Consider the following 20,025-nt stretch of genomic DNA (forward strand, 5'->3'; position numbering starts at 1 on the left):
CCATCCAAATGTCAAAAATACTGGTCGACGTGGATTGACTGTAAAAGGATGGCAATACACTGTTCTACATGACTCTATTTTTGTGCTTTGTGGAGATTTTCGATAAGTTGAATTGCTGTTATTGATATCTTTTGCTCACAATTTTTGATGAAAGAAAATAACTGTAATTATAACAGTTTTAATTTCATTTATACATTCAACAATTTCAATTTTTATCATGGTAATCACATTATAATCAAAAAATGAATGCAATTAAATTAGAAAATCAGGCAGAAGAAATTAAGATACACAAAAAACCACCCATTCAGGTCATGTTTAATATTGTAAAATCAATGAATAAAATGATTGAATATGCTTCAGTTTTGACCAATATATAGCTGTGGTTACACTGAGCCCCCAGGTAAAATATTATTGGTTTACACAGTTATAATTTCCCTTGATAAGTTTGCTATTTCCCCAGGTAAAATTGGACTCATTAAAATTATCACAGCTTATACAGTCATTCATTAGACTCCTTAGGGGCAAATGTAAACCTTATTTATTTATAAATTTATTATATCCCTACAGTGTAATCAAGAGAAAATAAGGGGACAAAGAGGGAGAACCCCAGTGTAACCCTTGGGATATGTGAATTTCACTTTGATTATTTTTAGACGCTGTGAAAATGGAATTCTGTTTCCTTAGATGTTCGCAAATGTATCTAGTAGATGCCTGTAAATGCCACTAAGGAAAGCCAAACTGAACATTCAACAACAAACAATACATAATGCAACATTGGCATGTTCTGGCGACTTTCCATCACGTCACACAGCCATTTGCACACGTTTTGGGAGACTGACTTCGGTCTAGATTATGTCTAAAAATAAATTAAATGAAATTCACATATCCCAGCCAACGCCCCTGGTTTCCCTCTCCGTCCCCTTATTTTTCTCTTGGTATAACATAATTTGTGCAATAATTATGCAACTGCTCATTTCTTCACCTGTGAAAACAACAGGTTTAGATGCCCAACGCCGCTACGTTATTTACATTGTACCCAGCGATTGTCAGCACTGCGCACGTGCGTCTGACGTTGTCTGTTCCATGTGCTCGCCATTGATCCGAGTTGTCGTATAATAAACCTTTGAGTTAAACGCAGAGTTTCCTCTTTATTGGCGGGGTGGCAGCGCTTAACCCACGCCTCGAATTCCCTAAAACAAGTGTGGACTTCGGATCCTGCCACACCTACTCCATAACAAGGTGACAAATCCGTTTTTTCGGTTGAGCGATTTGTGAACTTTCCAACCTGGCCGCCTCGCCTCGAGCACCCAAACAGTGGCAACTAACAAAGATCGAGACGATTACTTCGTACGAAAGTTGGCGGCAGAACTTGATCTATGTTCTTTCTCTCGACAAGAACTTTGTTCCCTTCCTCGATGCAACCTGGCAGAAACAAACGGCCGCCAATCCACCTAGGGGCCTCATCAACGATGACACTGCGGTTCCTGAAGCTCAGCGACTCACTGCCGCCCATAAAAACATCCATTTGGACCTACTACTCGGCCAAATAGCCAACTTCTGTCCTGTAATCTCTAGGAATTCTATCGTTAAACACTCAACTTCCCTGAACGACATATGGCAGAAAATCTGTCAACATTATGGTTTCCAGTCTACTGGAGCGCACTTTCTTGACTTGGCTAGTATACCCCTACAGCCAGATGAGAGACCCGAGGACCTGTTTCAGCGTCTTATAGCTTTCTTTGAGGATAACCTCCTTTCTGTTCATGGCAGCTTAACACATCATGGAGACCAGGTAACTGCTGATGAAGACCTCTCCCTCACACTAGAGAACACTGTCGTTATCCTCTGACTCCAGTTGATACATTCAGTTACCCCAATGGATGTCATTGGCGAGGTCCACTGCTCCCTAACCCGTAGACAGTGGACATTTGAATTAGATGCCCTTGTCGTTCGTCAGCTAGACGTCGATATCCTGGCCGGTAATCCCTTCATGGTCCGCAACGACATTGGTGTTCGCCCTGCCAAACGTCAGATTGAGATAGGTGGCACCGAGATTATCAGCTACAGCTCACCCTCCAGGCATACACGTCAACCCAATGTGCGGCGTACACAATCCTTCCTGCTACGCAACCCAATCCGCACAGTTGTTTTGCCAGGGGAGTATGTCCAGTTCAGTACCCCTTCTGACGCTGACTCCGACACCTTGTGGGCCCTTGAGCCCCGGCTAGACTGTCCCTCTAACATGCCACGTAAACCAAGAGACGTGTGGCCTCCTCCACAGCAAATTTAATCCGTAGATCATGCCGTACGCGTCTCCAACATGACAGACTCCCCCATTCTTCTAAAGAGCAGAGAGCAGTTATGCCAGGTTCGACACATTCTACTCATCGAAGCCTCCACCTCGCCTTCTCCTCCCACCACATGTAGTACTGCCTCTCCTTCTCCAGCCATCTGCAAGCCCTTTTCACCCCGTCTGATCGTTGATCCTGATGGGTGCCTGTTACGAAAAATTGTTTCGTGACCGTATGCTAATTTAGTCTAGAATATTCTTGCATATTTAATTAGCTTTGCATCATAGTGACTCAGCAGTTTCTTAAGCCGTTTGCGTATGATCCTGTAAATAGATTTATATTGTAATGTTACTTTATTTAGTTGCGCCGGAAAGTTCTAGAATCTTACGCTCATTACGATATAAGCAAATCGGTTTAGCTTTTAGAGTAGTTGTTGTTTATGAGAAGAGAGTACGTGTTTATTGTAGTGTGACAAAGGTCACGTGTAAAGTTTGGCAGAGGCCGTGTTTATTGAAGTGTGACATAGGTCGCGTGTATATTTGGCAGAGGCCGTGTTTAATCAAGTGTGACAGAGGTCGAACTGTAATTTACAAGCCTAGCGTGTGCTTGTTGTAACGTTTCGTGTGGAATTTACTACGCTCATTTGGAATAAATAACCTTGTTGTTGTTCCGACAACCCTGCGTTCTGTTTAGACTACAAACTATTCGCCACTCACAAAACCAACTCGTAACATTGGGGGCCTGTCGCTGGAGAGTGGAATTCAAGGAACTGTTTGTTGCCTACCGATAACCAGGAAAGGATCACAACTTGGAAGGAAGTAACTGTGCTGTGAAAACAAGTGGTAGCAAGTGAAAGAGCCTTGGAATTCTAACGCTGTGAAATGGAGAAACTTATGCAACTTGGTAAAGAGTTTGGCCTGGAAGGTGAAAAGCTACTTGAATTTGTGCGTGAACAACAGAAGTTGGAAGAAGAGAAAGAAGAAAAACAAAGACGTGACGAAGAAGAGAGAGCAGAAAAACAAAGACGTGAGGAAGAAGAGAGAGCAGAAAGGCAAAGACCTGAGGAAGAAGAGAGGGAAGAGAGACGCAGACGCCAGGATGAAGAAAGGGAAGCGAGACGTCAGGAAAGAGAAATTAGGAAATTACAACATGAAGCTGACCTCATGAGACAGAAGGAGGTTGCTGAGGCTGCCAAGAGAGAACATGAGTTAGAACTTACTAGGTTAGCAGCAACGAATGGTGATGGTCGCACCGCAGAGAGAGATGATAGAGCTAAAGCGCCGAAACTTCCAGCGTTCGTGGATGGTAAAGATAATTTGGACGCATATTTGCAGAGGTTCGAGAGATTTGCAGATACAGCCAAGTGGCATAGAACTGGATGGGCATCAAAGCTCAGTGCTCTGTTGTCTGGACGGGCACTCGAAGTGTACTCACGCCTATCTGAAGAAGCAGCTAAAGATTACGGTAAAGTCAAGATTGCGTTGATGAAGAGATATGATCTCACAGAAGACGGCTATCGTCGTAAATTCAGAGCGTCTAAGCCGGAAGTTGACGAAAGTCCGGACCAGTTTATCGTGCGACTGGACAGGTACCTGTTACGGTGGCTAGAGCTTTCAGATACCGAACGAACTTTTGACGGTCTAAAGGAATTGATAGTGCAAGAACAGTTTATTGACTCCTTCCCTAAGGATTTGGCCGTTCACCTACGAGAAAGGGCACCTGAAACCCTAGCACAGATTGCGAAGATCGCTGACCAGTACCTGGAGGCCCATGGTAAGCATTTGTTTAGCCCAGTGAGCAGAAAGCCGGTATTACCGTCTGAGAGGGAGGAAGCCAAGAACACACAGTCTAATTCAACAGCCCTCCAGTGCTTTAGGTGTAACGCTCGTGGTCATAGAGCCGCCAACTGCCCAACCATAGGAAAAAGGTGTTTTCTGTGTGGCAAGCAAGGACATGAAGCTAGAAACTGTCGATCAGGTGGACGGAGATCAGGAGGACAAAGTAAGGATGGTAACCCTGTGCAACGTGGTCAAGTGAGCGCCAGTTGCCTAGTTCAGCCGACTGAGAGTAAACCCACAGCGGAAGAAGTTAAGTCCTGTATTAAAGATGAGAAGCTGCTGTTAGCCTGTGGTAAGAAGATTCCATTATTGAGTAGCGCCTGTGTTGAACCTTTGTCTGGAGTGAGAAGTAAAATGCCTGTAGTGAAAGGTAGAGTTGGAGAGAAGTCTGTTGATGTCCTGAGAGACACTGGCTGTAGCGGAATAGTAGTAAAGAAGGATCTTGTGTCTGACGATCAGTTCACTGGCGAATTTAATGTTATGCTGCTCATCGACAACACGGCAAGGAAAGTACCCATTGCAAAGATTGACACTGATACACCTTATCTCAAGGGCCAAGTGGAAGCGCAGTGTCTTCCCGATGCTGTTTATGATTTAATTGTTGGTAATGTACCAGGCGCGAGAGCTGCTGACGACCCAGATCCGAGCTGGCAAGATCATGTGCAAGAGGCGTGTGCTGTAACCACGAGAGGTCAAGCAAAGAAGGCCGGAGAACGTATCCCATTGAAGGTACCGAGTACTAAAGAAAGTCCTGTAGTTGATAGAGAAAAGCTCAAACAAATGCAAAATGATGACGAAAGCTTACAGAAATATTGGGAGCGAAATGATGTAGTTGTGAGAGGCCAGGCTGAAATTTCATTTGAAGTGAAAGGTGGAGTTTTGTACCGCGTCTACAAACACCCTTACGTGAATAGTGGTAAACCCCTGAAGCAAGTTATGGTTCCTGTGCAGCTGAGAAGTCGGATAATGGAACTGGCTCACGGATCGCTCATGGGAGGTCAAATGGGAATAAAGAAGACGGCTGATAAGATTCAAAGCGCATTCTATTGGCCAGGTATTCAAGGAGACGTGACTCGTTACTGCAAGTCATGTGATGTATGTCAGAAGACGGTTAACAAGGGTTCTGTACCGAAGATTCCCCTGGAGAAGATGCCATTAATTGACAAGCTGTTCAAGAGAGTAGCAATCGATCTGGTTGGGCCTATTGGCCCCCCGAGTGAAGACGGTCATAGATATATATTGACATTGGTTGACTTTGCAACCCGTTATCCTGAAGCTGTCCCGCTCAAAAACATTGACACGGAGACTGTGGCGGAAGCGTTGGTGGATATCTTTAGTCATTTGGGAGTGCCTGAAGAGATCTTGAGTGACCTCGGCACGCAATTTGTATCTGAGTGTATGAAGGAAGTGACACGGTTGTTGAGCATTAAACAGCTCACTACGACTCCTTATCACCCTATGTGTAATGGCCTGACGGAGAAGTTTAATGGAACCATGAAGAGTATGTTAAAGAGACTGTGCAGCGAGCAGCCAGGACAGTGGAATCGTTTTATCAACGCTTTATTGTTTGCGTATCGTGAAGTTCCTCAGGAGTCTACTGGTTTTTCGCCGTTTGAGTTGCTGTATGGAAGAGCTGTCAGAGGGCCGATGTCTATTCTTGAAGAGCTCTGGACGAAAGAGTTGGAGGAACCTGAAGTAAAGAACAGCTACCAGTATGTGTTTGAGCTACGTGAGAAGCTGGAAGATACCCTCAAGCTTGCGCATACCGAACTTCAGAAAGCCCAGCACAAAGGCAAGCATTACTACGATCGTAAGGCTAAAGTCAGAAGGTTTGCACAAGGAGATAAAGTATAAATACTGCTACCGACCGACCATAACAAGCTTCTAATGCAGTGGCAAGGTCCATTTGAGGTCAGTGCAGTAGTGGGTCTCAACGATTATAAAGTGTGTGTCAAAGGAAAGGAGAGAGTTTACCATGCCAACCTGCTAAAGAAGTATTTTGAACGAGAGGATTCTGTACCCGTTGGAGCAGTGGCTGTCGAAGTGAATGCGGACATTAGTAAGAGCGGACATGCTGAAAGTGAAGCAGAAGAAGTTGATCCTGTGGATGGTGTTGATTTTTTAGAAATTGGTGGATATGTTGCTAAAGAGTCAATCAAAGATGTGGCTACTGGAGACAACCTTACTGATGAGCAAAGAGCAGAGTTCATAGACGTTGCAAGTCAGTTTCAAAGCTTGTTTACAGAAGCTCCAGGTACTACAAGTTTGGCTCAGCATCATATAAAACTTACATCCGATCAACCAGTCAGATCAAGACCTTACCCAGTACCGTATAGCCTGAGAGAATCGCTGAAGAAGGATATTACAGACATGATGAAGATGGGAGTTATAAGAGAGTCAAGTTCACCATATGCCTCACCTGTCGTGGTTGTTAAGAAAAAAGACAACACAAATAGGATATGCGTGGACTACCGGAAGTTGAACAAATTAACTGTGTTTGACCCTGAACCTATGCCGACTGCCGAGCATTTGTTCCAGAAGTTGAATGGTGACAAGTATTTCACAAGAATTGATTTGAGTAAGGGCTACTGGCAAATTTCTATCCCTGAGGAAGACATACCGAAGACCGCTTTTGTGACGCCTGACGGATCATACGAATTCCTGAAGATGCCCTTTGGTATGATCAATTCCGCAGCGACCTTAAAGAGAGCCATGAAGAAGCTATTGCATGGAATGGATAACGTTGAATTTTACTGGGATGATATTTTGGTTCACACCCGTACGTGGGAAGAACACATCAAGATACTACAAGAGTTGCTTACACGTTTATTAGCAGCCGGAATGACCATAAGACCGACTAAATGTCTTTTTGGAGTTAACGCTGTTGACTTTCTCGGTCACCGTTTGGAGGGAGGTTTAATTGGTCTTCATCAAGACAACGTGGCAAAGATTAGAGATGCTCCAAGACCTACTACAAAGAAGCAGATAAGATCGTTCATGGGTTTAGCCGGATATTATCGAGATTTTATTCCCAACTTCGCAGCCTTAGCTGCCCCGCTGACAGACCTCACGCGCAAAGGTCAACCGAACAAAGTCGAATGGGGCGAGGCACAAGAGAAAGCCTATCAGAGTATTAAGGCCCTCCTCACAAAAGAACCAATCCTGCGGCTGCCAGATCCAGAGAAAACCTACTTTCTGCGGACTGACGCATCCGACAGTGGTATTGGTGCTGTACTAATGCAGGAACATGATGGCAAGCTGTTCCCCGTTTGCTACGGTAGCAAGAAATTATCAAGTGCGGAGCGTAATTACTCAACCATTGAGAAAGAGTGTTTAGCCATTGTGTGGGGATTCAAAAAGTTTCACCTGTATTTATACGGAGTTCCCTTTGTACTACAAACTGATCACGAACCACTGAAGTATATCAACAGTGCGAAGTTTGCTAATGGACGGCTCATGCGTTGGGCTATGTTTCTTCAGAGCTACAACTTTAGAGTTGAGGCTATTAACGGATCCGAGAATGTAGGAGCAGATTATCTGAGCAGAGTAGAGGAATAACTTTAGAGACATTGGACTACCTCCTCTCTTTGCACTGCTTAATTAATTTTTCGTTGTTAGTAGAAATTTAAGAAATTTCTTCTCAAGAGGGGGTTATGTTACGAAAAATTGTTGCGCGACCGTATGCTAATTTAGTCTGGAATATTCTTGCATATTTAAATAGCTTTGCATCATAGTGACTCAGCAGTTTCTTAAGCCGTTTGCGTATGATCCTGTAAATAGATTTATATTGTAATGTTACTTTATTTAGTTGCGCCGGAAAGTTCTAGAATCTTACGCTCATTACGATATAAGCAAATCGGTTTAGCTTTTAGAGTAGTTGTTGTTTATGAGAAGAGAGTAAGTGTTTATTGTAGTGTGACAAAGGTCACGTGTAAAGTTTGGCAGAGGCCGTGTTTATTGAAGTGTGACATAGGTCGCGTGTATATTTGGCAGAGGCCGTGTTTAATCAAGTGTGACAGAGGTCGAACTGTAATTTACAAGCCTAGCGTGTGCTTGTTGTAAAGTTTCGTGTGGAATTTACTACGCTCATTTGGAATAAATAACCTTGTTGTTGTTCCGACAACCCTGCGTTCTGTTTAGACTACAAACTATTCGCCACTCACAAAACCAACTCGTAACAGTGCCTCGATCAGGACACTCGTGACAAATTCAAAGCTCTCTCCCTGGAGTTTGATGGTGTGTTCAACCCCTCCACCTCTAAATACAATGTTGCAAGCGGCAAAATTGAGGCTGTTGTCAACATTGGCCCCACCCTTCCTGCTCAGCGCAAAGGCCGGCTCCCACAGTACAACAGAAACACCCTTGAGGAATTACAAGCCAAGTTTGATGAGCTCGATGCAGCCGGCGTCTTCGCGAAACCTGATCAAGTCAACGTCCATGTGGAGTACCTGAATACCTCGTTTCTTGTAAAGAAGCCCAACGGCGGTAGCAGGCTCGTGACATCCTTCGGAGAAGTTGCTCAGTACAGCAAGCCTCAACCCTCCCTAATGCCAAATGTTGACAGTGTGCTACGTGAAATAGGGAAGTGGAAATTCATGCATGGTTATCACTGATTTGCTGAAGTCTTTCTATCAGATTCCCCTGGCCAATTCATCTATGAAATAACGTGGTGTTGCGACACCATTTAAAGGCATCCGCGTTTACACTGGTTCTGCCATGGGAATGCCCGAGTCTGAAACGTGTCTTGAAGAACTAATGTCCCGAGTTCTGGGAGACCTCATCCAAGAGGGCTGTGTTGCCCAAATCGCTGATGACCTCTATGTTTGGGGAAACAGCCCCATTAAAGTGCTTGACAATTGGAGGAGAGTTCTTGCCCTACTCCAAAAGAACAATCTTTGCTTATCCGCAGCCAAAACTATCACCTGCCACAGAAAGGCCATCGTACTGGGCTGGGTGTGGTCTAATGGCACCCGTTAAGCTAGCCCCGACAAATTGGCCGCACTATCCTCGGTCAAGCCTCCCTCAACAGTGCAAGGCCTCCGCTCCTTTGTTGGTGCATGCAAAGTTCTAAGCCGTGTGCTTCCAAGATTTGCGGAGTTGCTTGATCCCTTGGACCAAGCCACTGCAGGGAAAGAATCCAGAGAAAAATTGTGTGGTGCGACGAATTGCTGCTGACCTTCTCCTATAACTGTCTACGTAGGGCGTTACCACGAATGTACGCCGACGATACAAGTATCAGCATTGCCGCCAGCAGCTTACCAGAGCTTGAATTAGTACTAAACACTGAACTAGCTAACCTTCATGAATGGCTCAATGTAAATAAGCTCAGCCTGAATATTGCCAAAACGGAATTAATGTTAATAGGCTCACGGCAGAGACTTGCTAGTACTACAATTGGCCATTCACTGACTGTACAAATTGAGGGTCACGAAATTGATAGAGTGCCCCACACCAAATCCTTAGGACTTTACATCAATCAAAATCTTTCGTGGCACAAACATGTTAATAAGACTGCCAAGATTATCTCATCTGGCATAGGTGCACTTAAAAGACTGAGGCCGTTCATTTGCGACGATACAACAATATTATTATATAGAGCCCTTATTGAACCATATTTTGATTATTGCTGTCCTGTGTGGGACGGTCTCAGCAACGAATTAGCTGACAAATTACAAAAGCTTCAAAATCGCGCCATTCGGGTCATAACGAAGTCAGATTACTATTCCAGCGCTACCGCCCTACGCGGTAAGCTGGGATGGGATAATCTGTGTACCAGAAGGGAGAAGCAAAAATTGAAAACCATGTTTAAAACTTTAAATGATCAGTCTCCGGAGTACCTGAAAGGCCTATTTAAGCTCTTCAGCACGGACTATGGACTTAGAAATTGTGACAACAAATTGGCTCTGCCTAAGCCTCGTACCGATTTTTTGAAACGTAGTTTCTGCTACAGTGGGGCACATTTGTGGAACAGCCATCCATCTAACGTCAGAGCCATTAGATCTTTTACTAATTTTAGAAATGAGATAGATCGCCAATTGTCCTCCTCGTACTCCCACACGGCAAACATGTAAGTCAGTTTTAATTTTAAATTTTTATCTTGTAACTGATGTTTTTACCGTGTCTAAACAAAGTTTATGTATGTATGTATGTATATATGTATGTATGTATGTATGTATGTATGTATGTATGTATGTATGTATGTATGTATGTATGTATGTATGTATGTATGTATGTATGTATGTATGTATGTATGTATGTACGGACCATCACAATTCCCCAGCCTCAAGATGCCCTGTGGATAGTGACCGACGGCTCCGTCGAGAATAGAGGCATCGCAGCCACACTATATGTACATCGAAATGGGTCGCTGCTCTTAGCTGGATTCTTCAGTGCCAAGCTTCGTGAGCATCAAGTGACTTGGTTGCCTTGCGAGATTGAAGCCTTGGCTATTGGTGCGGCAATAAGACATTTCGCCCCCTATATCATTCAATCCCCACACACAACCGAGTTACTCACCGACAGCAGACCTTGTGTTCAGGCTTACGAAAAGCTCAAGAGAGGAGAATTCTCAACCAGTTCAAGAGTCACCACCTTCCTGTCAACAGTCAGCGGCTACTCAGTCCACATACGTCATATCGCCGGAGTTGAGAACCTCCCGTCTGATTACGCAAGCCGAAACCCAAAGGAATGTCTGGGCTCTAGTTGCCAAATTTGCAAATTCATAATCGAACTTGAAGATTCTGTTGTTCGCAGCCTCTCTGTCAAGATGCCCTTCACTAGCCGTGCTGCCTGGCAGGCTACCCAGCTGGAAAGCCCTCACCTCTGGAGAACACATTCTGACCTTAGCCAAGGTACCCGTCCCTCTAAGAAAGCCACCAAAATTATTGATGTGAAACGCTACCTTAAGGATGTAGTAATCGCCGCTGACGGTCTTCTTGTTGTGCAAGACCATCAACCCTTCCAACCCCCTCGCGAGTGCCTGGTTGTTCCTCGCTCTGTCTTAGACGGCCTTTTAACAGCTCTTCACATCCGGTTTAGTCACCCGTCCAAGTACCAAATAAAGCGTTTCTTCAGCCGATACTTCTTCGCTCTGGACGTTGACAGAGCCATCGACCATGTGTCTTCCTCCTGTCACACCTGTGAGTCAGTGAAATCAATCCCTAAACACTTCCAGCCCCAGTCAAGCGTGGAAGCACATTGTTCCATTGGCATTTCATTCGCTGCTGATGTTGTCCGACGCCACCGACAATTAATCTTCGTACTAAGAGAGACTGTCTCCTCGTACACTTTAACCGCCCTTACCCAGAGTGAGAAACATGAGGATCTCCGCAACGCCCTCATAGTCTTATGTTCCCAGCTGCGTTCCTTATGCGATGGCGGCGCCACAGTCCGTGTTGATCCTGCCCCTCGTTTTTGTGCACTTGCCACCGACCCAATCCTCCATTCCCATGGCATTACCTTGGAGATCGGCGGGGTCAAGAATCCAAAAAAGAATCCTGTCGTGGAACGCGCCATTGACAAGCTCGGTTTAGAGCTCCTAAACCTGTCCCCTGAGGGACGACCTGTGTCTGTCGTCACTCTGGCGCTCGCTATGGCAAATACAAACTCCCGCATCCGGCGTTATTTTTTTTTTTTTTTTTTTTTTTTTGTATTTTATTGATTTTTTTTTTTTTTTATTAATTAAAGTTGTTTACAAGAATTGATTCAGACAAAGCGGTTGTATATAGCTAATTACAAAGGTTTTATAATTAAAATACAAACAGTAGGAAATTAATAGATGAGACAATAAATACCAAAAAAATAATAATAATAATAATAATAATAATAATAATAATAAATAAATAAATAAACTACAAGCTACCAGATGAACTACAATTATTTGAGTAGAAACTTTTTCCACTTAGCGTCGTGAAAAGCACGTTTACCATTTGATTCAGCAATCGTCGTTTCAATTTGATATATTAGGGATACTTTTGCAAGATAGGTTCTTAGTGAAGGCGGGTAGCCTTTATTTCGACAAGAGTAAATATGCTGTTTCGCCAGAATCAAGAAATGATTAAGAAGATGAAAGTCTACTTGCCTTTTCCAGATTCCAAAAATTTTGTCAATCTCTGATAACGCTTCCACTTTGATATCTATCATATTGAGCCATTTAATTAAATCCTGCCAAAACTTGTTCGAGTAATCACATTCTATTAAGAGGTGTTCAATGGTTTCACTTTCTCTTTTGCAAAATGTACATAGACACGAAGATACCAGGCCGATTTTATGGAGAAATTCATTCGTCGCTAAATACCTATGTAACACCTTAAACTGGAATTCGCGTGATTTGGAGTCTACAGTCACTCTAAAGGGAATACAATATATCTCTTGCCAATCTAGTTGATAATTATATTTTTCCGAGTATTTTGACTGCGCGGTTGGTATTATCTCGACCTTTGAGCGGGCTTCTTTGTTAATATTTTTCGAGATAGCTTTATCGAGACGAATATTGTGACCATTCAAATGTAACTGAGCAATATTGGGAACTTGCACAGTCGCATTTAAAATAATAAATCTCACAGCTGGATCACATAGGCACGATTCATCTTCAAAATCTAAATCTTTCCTTATGAGTGTCATCACACCACAGCTGTGGCTTGTTCCGTGCGCGAAAAACATTTTCCCACTCCACTGAGTTCTCCATATATTCTCAATGTCTTTCGAGCTATATGTTTCTTGAAGGAAAATTATATCCGCTTTTTGTTTTTTTAACCAGACAAACAAAGCTCTCCTTTTTTCCGGCGATCGAATTCCACGAACGTTAAGTGAAAGAAGTTTAAAATTTACATTCTCCTTGCTGCTTGCAAATATATAATCAATGTGTCATAAAAACAAATTATTTTCAAAACGGTAGCTTCATGATAACCGCCTTTACACCAAACACGGAAACAATAGGACACATACATACAAAACCAATACACACTCACACCCACACAAAAGAATAATAATGAGGTTCTAAAAGGGTCTTGAGATTTAAACCTAAATAAGACCCTTGAGACTTTGGACTTATAACAATACCAGGTACGAAAAGAAACCGTGGCGAACTTAACTGTTTGAATATGCTAAATACGTGTTTAAATGGTATGCAAATTTTATCACAACTCTGATTTTCACCGAGCACAAGCGCCGTACTGATAAAGTAAATAAAGGTACACAAAATATTGCATCGGTAGAACATTCTTAAAACTGATTAGAAAGGTAGAAAAAAAAAAAAAAAACTTTAAGTAAATTTAGTGGTGCTTGAGAAAGCTTAATCGATATTTAGCTTTACAAAGACAAAATATAGCTAGTTGCCACGACGATTTTTTTACCATAACAAAAAAGAAAGTGGCTGATCAGTTGTTACTACCATCTTGATATGCTACAAGATATTCCGGCAAAGTGTTCATCGAGTATTTACTACTGTTAATAATCAGATTTTTACCTTTAATAAACACTTTTTCAATGTTCAACTCCTTTGCTTTCCTGTAGGCAACTCGAAGTTTGGCTCGTTCTCTTGCCGATTCAGGTGAGAGATCTTTATCAATTGACACGGTGGCGAAGCGCGAACTTTTGCGAAGCTCTTTCCTCTTGAACCAAATTGACTCGGAATCCATGCGAGAGACAAAACGTGCCAATATCGGTCTCGGGCGAGGCTCTCCTTCTGATGTCGAGGAAGCTCCGGAGTTAGTATTGGGCTTTCCTGTACGGTGGATGGCATGAAATTTGATGTCCGAAGGCGCACCTAGATCGGATAAGACTTGCTTCACCTTTTGAATGCATTCCTCGTTCGTCTCCTGAGCGCTTTCTGGGATATTGTAGAAGCGCAAATTTTCTCTTCTGGAGTAGTCTTCTTGCTTCACCATTCGAACTCTTACGGCTTCCAAATCCTCCTTTAACTTCGCATTCTCTTCTGTGGTACTGTCGAGTTGCTGTTGTAGGGTTTTATTCTTTTCTTGTAGCAAAGTGACCTCCTCCCAAACTGCGTTTAAGGACTTTGTAGCCTCGTTTAGATCCTCTCTGACAGTTTTGATGTCGTTTTTAAGTTCAAGTTTTAGGGCTGCAATTTCTTCATTAATCTTGATGAAGCCGTTCTCAATTCTATCCTGAATACTTATAAGTTTCTCAATTATTTGCGAGTCGTCCACTACTTCTCCAGTTGACGAATTTGAGCTTCGCAAACGCTTTTTCTCTTTGGCTTTTGACGTTTTTGACATACTTCTAGTCCAATAAATTGTAAACTGCCGTTACTAATCTACTCAAGCTCACCGCATACCAATTCAATAAGGTTAAACAGATAAGGACGCCCAAGTTTTACGGAGCTAGCTCTTTCGTGCCCTGGCCGCCATGACAGTCAGCCCCAGTCTCCATCCGGCGTTATGGCCTTTCGGCGCGGGAGGTCTGGACTCAGCGCGACCAGCTAACTGGTGAACAGCTACTTATAGTTGACAGACAACTCATCATTAGTCAGAATTTCTCCCGCCAGCAGAATCACACACCCAGTGCAAAGTTTAAGGCTCGTGGCCGTACCAACCTACCCACAGCTGCCATCTCTGTCGGCGACTTAGTCTTCTTGAAAGGTGACAGAGACAAATTGAAAGCCCGTGAGAAGTACCTTGTGGTCAACATTCGTGAGGATCTTTCTTGTGAGCTTCGGAAGTTCACCACCTCCCAGTTTCGCAGCAAACTTTACGTGGAGCCTATGTCTGAATGTTATACAGTGGCCCCGACAGTTTTGGCTCAGTTTCCGCAAGGCCCCATTTGTGGCCTTCACAAATCCTCCCCATTTGACTCTGATGATAACGCCGACCTTGTTACTCTACCACAAAGACACTCCACTGTCCCTGCACCTTTTCTGGTTGCTACTCAGCCTCCCGCCTATGGGCAACACACGGTTCCGCAACCTGCGCATGATGTTGTCCCTGTTCAGGAACTTCCTCCAGTACCTGCAGCCATTGTTCCACCACCCTGCACTCCAGCCTTTTCTCCATACTGCTCGGTTCTTTCGGGTTCTCCACCCGAGTCGGCTGCTGTTGTTCCACCCAGGAGGTCTGGCCGCCAACGACGCGCCCCCTTTTGGCAAAATCAGGACTGGGTCTTAAACTAGCGTGCTAGGCTTTTGCGTTCTTCCTGGTAGCACTATTCGGCGTCCTTTCACCTTACATTAGTAATTTTCTACTACTAACTGCACTTGGAAGGACAAAACTTAGGGACCAGAGACCGCACCCGTTGTGCTTGTATCAGCTTTCTGCGTTGTTTTTCTAGTTTATGTTTCTGTATTTAGTCGTTTATATTGCATGCATATTCAGTTTACTTCTGTGCCTTAGTGCTAGAGAGAGAGTTAGAAGGCAACCACGCCACTACGTTATTTACATTGTACCCAGCGATTGTCAGCACTGCGCACGCGCGTCTGACGTTGTCTGTTCCATGTGCTCGCCATTAATCCGAGTTGTCGTATAATAAACCTTCAAGTTAAAAGCAGAGTTTCCTCTTTATTGGCGCAAAATAAACAACATGATCAGTGCAGAAATACCATAAATTGCCAAATGTTTGATGTCACCAATAATAACAAAGGATACTGTAAGGACATTTTTATTAGGATTTTGAAGATTGCATTCGCTTTGTCTTTTGTGGCTATCTCCCACACACAACTGTGCATACAACGAAAGTCAGAACAGTAATATATTTTCCGCCATTATAGGAAAAAAAAGAAAGGCAAATGTTACCAATTACAGATTTTTGTCCGTAAGCAAACTTCAAATTAACCTGCATGTAAATAACAGCATTTAACATTAATATTTTCAAGTGAAACATTAACATATCGTCAATGTTTTTAAATTTCAAAACATGTGATCACACTAACCATAGTTACCTGAGGGACTGGTTAGGAAACCTGGCCATGAAAACAATGGTGCTGCAATTTATGATGGAAGGGTCGCGACCCTGCACAATCCTTTGCTTTAATGTTCACATCACAGTTGAATATCTTAACAAAAAAGTTCCAATTGGTCAGTTCCTCCAACACATTCCGAATTCTATTGTTGTTTGTGCAGGGTCAAGGCCAAAAAGGCAAACAAAAACATATAACAAAGACGTTTGTCAGGTTTCATAACCACTCCCTTTAATTAACTATGCACTAACCAACACTTGTTTTATGCTGTAAACTACGATACTCATATTTTGTCATTTGTTACTTGAAGTGAAGCTTGTCAAGGGTTTCCAGGAGTGATACATGTATGGCATATTAATCAGCAACTTCTTGTGACGGATTTCAAAATAATCTACTATCTAAATTTACAAGAATATATTACATGCATTTGTCCTACTGCCAGGTAACTTCACCTTCACATTTAAAATATTCTTTGAACTCATCCCTGGCTCTTTTTGCATGGTTCGATGGATTGTTGCCATGTTTAAACATTGACAAAGGCAATAAGTTATTGGAGGAAGTGCCATCATCTCTCCAAGAACCTGGAACAATTTCACCTTTCGACAGATTGACGGTATCAACAACACGAGGTGGAACATAAACATCTTTCCATGGTTCTTTGATCAGCCAGTTGTGAAGGATGACAGTGGCCATGGTGATAATTTCCACTTTGCTTGGTTGAAGTGGAAGTGGAACTCGAAAAATTTGCATTGGTTGGCAAGAAGGCCAAAAACATTTTCGACTATTCTTCGAGCTCGCGAGAAACGATAATTACAAACCTGCCTTTCAATGTCCAGGTCTTGCTGAGGATAAGGCTTCATCAAAAACGGCTCCCCTACAATTACGTAGGGACAGTCTTCTGTTCTGTGTGGTAATGGCTCGGCCAGTGGAAGATTAATTTCCCCATTTTCCAACGAATTGTAGAGACCAGTTCGATTCCACACTCCTCCGTCTGAAACTCGTTCATTGATTCCCACATTACACCAGATTATTACATAGCTTGGTCCAGCAAAAACCATTAACACGATGGAGTGACTGCCTTTGTAGTTATAGAAGAGTGAGCCCTGTCCACACGCATGCATCACTACATGCTTCCCGTCCAGAGCTCCCACGCAATGAAGAAAACTCCACCTTTCGCTAAGTTTTCTATCGCTTTCCACTCGTCTGCTGTGGACGGGAATTTCAGACATAAGGCTCCTAACTCAGAAAATATGGCCTCGCACACTTTGAGCACAATGTATGAGATGGCAGTTCTGCTCACTCGAAACTGGACCTCAAGGGAACGAAACGTCTCGCCAGTCGCCAGAAACCTCAGTGTTAGGCTTAATCTTTCTGAGGGTGATATTGGAGATCGCATTCTTGTGTTTCTTTTGACGATCTTTGGGCTTATCACCTCGACGTCCATACGCATATAATGTTTAAACGAAGGGAGGTCTTCAGCCGCCAATTCTGTTACGATATTTGCATAGGACCCTCTCTCCGCTCTTCTTCTTAGCCAATCTCTATCTGGGCCTTTCTTTCGGATTTCTTCACCTTCGTCGTCCAAACAAGCTATTATCACACACAAGGCAGCTATTTTTCGCCTTTTTCCGGCCGACGCCATCTTTAAAGGATTTTCATGTGTACCCGACGTGTAGCCCTGGGGCTGAGAACGTGCAAAAATTTCTCTCCAGACTTCTTAGGAAGTTAGTTTTGTTATTATACGTATGCGTGAGCCCTTGTTTTGCGAAACAATGTTTCCTGGTTTAGCCACCAGGGCAGCAAAACATTTTGTTTGCTTCCTGCTAATTTAGCCACCTTGGAAACATGTCAAGAAACAATGTTTCCGCAACAATGTTTCCTAGTTTAGCCAGGCCTTAAGAACCGAGGACAGCGCTGGAAACGACAACGCGGCAAAACAATGGGCTTAATGAGCAAAAGCAATCGCTTGGCACGTGCGTTTTACATTTTGGTACATTTCTTTACCGTCCTCTGCAAAACATCAACGTGAAATGACCAAATTTTAGGTTTTCTCGAGAACGGGAGAGTATGACGCAAAATCTTGTTTTTTTTTTCTTTACGTTAACGTCGTTCATACTAATTTATTTCCTGAAGAGTTCGCCAGCATTTTCCAAGTTAAACAAATTTTAATGATTGCGAAAGAGTTACAAAAAACGAGAAGTTATATTTTTAAATGACGTTCTCGTTACCGTTGCCGTCCTCGTTTTTTAAACTCCCTATTAACGAAACAGTGTTTGGCTGTGCATGGTAGGGGTAAGCTTTTTGTTTTGTGGTTATTCAGTCCCTTTGCGCAATAAGGTATTACAGTGATACGTCCCTAATATGTAAGTAAAGTGAACTGTGACTCAACTGACCGTACAATAAAAGTTGAAAATATTCAGATTTCTTCCACTTAAATATTCTGGTGCTTGAACAGAGTATCGCAAAACTGAGTTCCCAGCAGAAATTTCAGTCAACTCGAACCGCAAAGACTTGTTCCCCCAAACCACAAAAAATCGCCTATCCGCAAAATAAATTTCCTGCAAAATTTTCGCCCTACACGGTATTCTCCTCAGTGAGACTCAGTGGCCGCCGAGTGAGAAAGGTCTGAGTGGCGTTTGTTCTAAGTTAGTAAACTAGCTTTCAAGAGTGAGTCGTTGATAGTAATTTGTACTGTAGGTAAATGCACTTGGCAGAGTCCCAGTCTGTGGTTCGTTTGTAAATGGTTCTCAGCAATGTGATTGTTGATATCACCATTTCCAGTTGCTCGTTTCTGTTCAGTCAGTCGTACGTTTAAATTCCTGCCGGTCTCACAATATAAGTGGCTTGGTAAACTGCTCCCTGTCTGCGGTCCGGTTCGTCTTTGTCCTTTACTTTCGTCAGTAGCTGTCGTAAAGTGGTAAAAGGGTTTGTGCGCTACACGGATGTTGTAGGGTTATAGAATCCGTGCGATAGTCTTAGAAGTGCCCGTTACGTAAGGTATAGTTACAGTAGTTGCGGGAGTCGCGTTGGCTTACACGTACGACGCAAGCATAAGCATAAGCACAACATAAGCACAAGAAACCTACGTGTAAACCGGTGCAACGCAAGCATAAGCGCCTTGTGCTTGCGCTTGTGTTTATGCTTGCGTCGTCCCGATTTACACGTACGACGTAACGACGCAAGCATAAGCTCAAGCACAAGAGAATGAAACGATTTCCATTCCCTTGTGCTTGTGCTTGTGCTTGTGCTTCCGTCGTTGCGTCGTACGTGTAAACCGGGACGACGCAAGCATGAGCACAAGCGCAAGGAAAGGAAACTGAAAAATAGTGACAAGTTGTCAGCGTACATTCTAGTTACTCATGCGTTGCCATTTTCCGCCATGTTGGAATCAAATCTCGCGCCAAAACGCAGCCCGGCCGCGCAATTGCGCCAACTTTTTATGCTTCTGCGCTTGCGTATGTCACCTTATGCTTATGCTTATCGCACGTGTAAACATCCTTGTGCCTATGCTAGTGCTTATGCTTATGCTTGCATCCTACGTGTAAACCAGTTTTTAAGGTTGAATGTTTTAAACTATCAGTTTACTATTTCTAGATGTTTTTATTGTTAAACTAGATCAATTATAAAGCACAAAAAAGGTTCCAATAGCATAAAAAGTCTTTTGAATGCTTATAAGCTCAGGGTTTATATTCCAAATTTTATGGTAAATCGATCGAAACTCAACTTTCCTTTCAGTCTCTCTTAACACGTTAGCTACCTGAATTACAGATGACTTTCGCTTTTCCTTTTATTGAGTTACGTTTGTTAATTTTTTCCTTTTACTTTCCATTGCAGATCATTTTTGAATTTGAAATTAATTCAGCTTAGTGTTTAGTTAGAACCAAACCCCACATCTTTCAAGTATGTTTATCAAACGCTTCTGAATTCTTTTATCACCCGAATGTTGACTTTCAGAATAAAACCTTTCCCGTATTGGCGAGTTGTG

At 43.0% G+C, this 20,025-nt stretch overlaps 1 protein-coding gene across 1 annotated transcript; it reads left to right on the forward strand.

Moving 5' to 3' along the window:
- The first annotated feature begins 2,588 nt into the window (after positions 1-2,588).
- On the forward strand, positions 2,589-5,983 carry LOC146468928 (uncharacterized). The gene has a single exon (XM_085124077.1). The coding sequence runs from the start codon at positions 3,173-3,175 to the stop codon at positions 5,981-5,983; it is 2,811 nt and encodes a 936-aa protein (XP_084980203.1). The 5' UTR covers positions 2,589-3,172.
- Positions 5,984-20,025: the final 14,042 nt, after the last annotated feature.

This window comes from Pavona decussata, unplaced genomic scaffold (assembly GCF_977016875.1).
Source record: "Pavona decussata unplaced genomic scaffold, jaPavDecu1.1 SCAFFOLD_128, whole genome shotgun sequence".
Taxonomy (NCBI): domain Eukaryota; kingdom Metazoa; phylum Cnidaria; class Anthozoa; order Scleractinia; family Agariciidae; genus Pavona; species Pavona decussata.

Coding starts and splice junctions, on each gene's coding strand:
- LOC146468928 (XM_085124077.1), top strand. CDS start 3,173: ATGGAGAAACTTATGCAACTTGGTAAAGAGTTTGGCCTGGAAGGTGAA.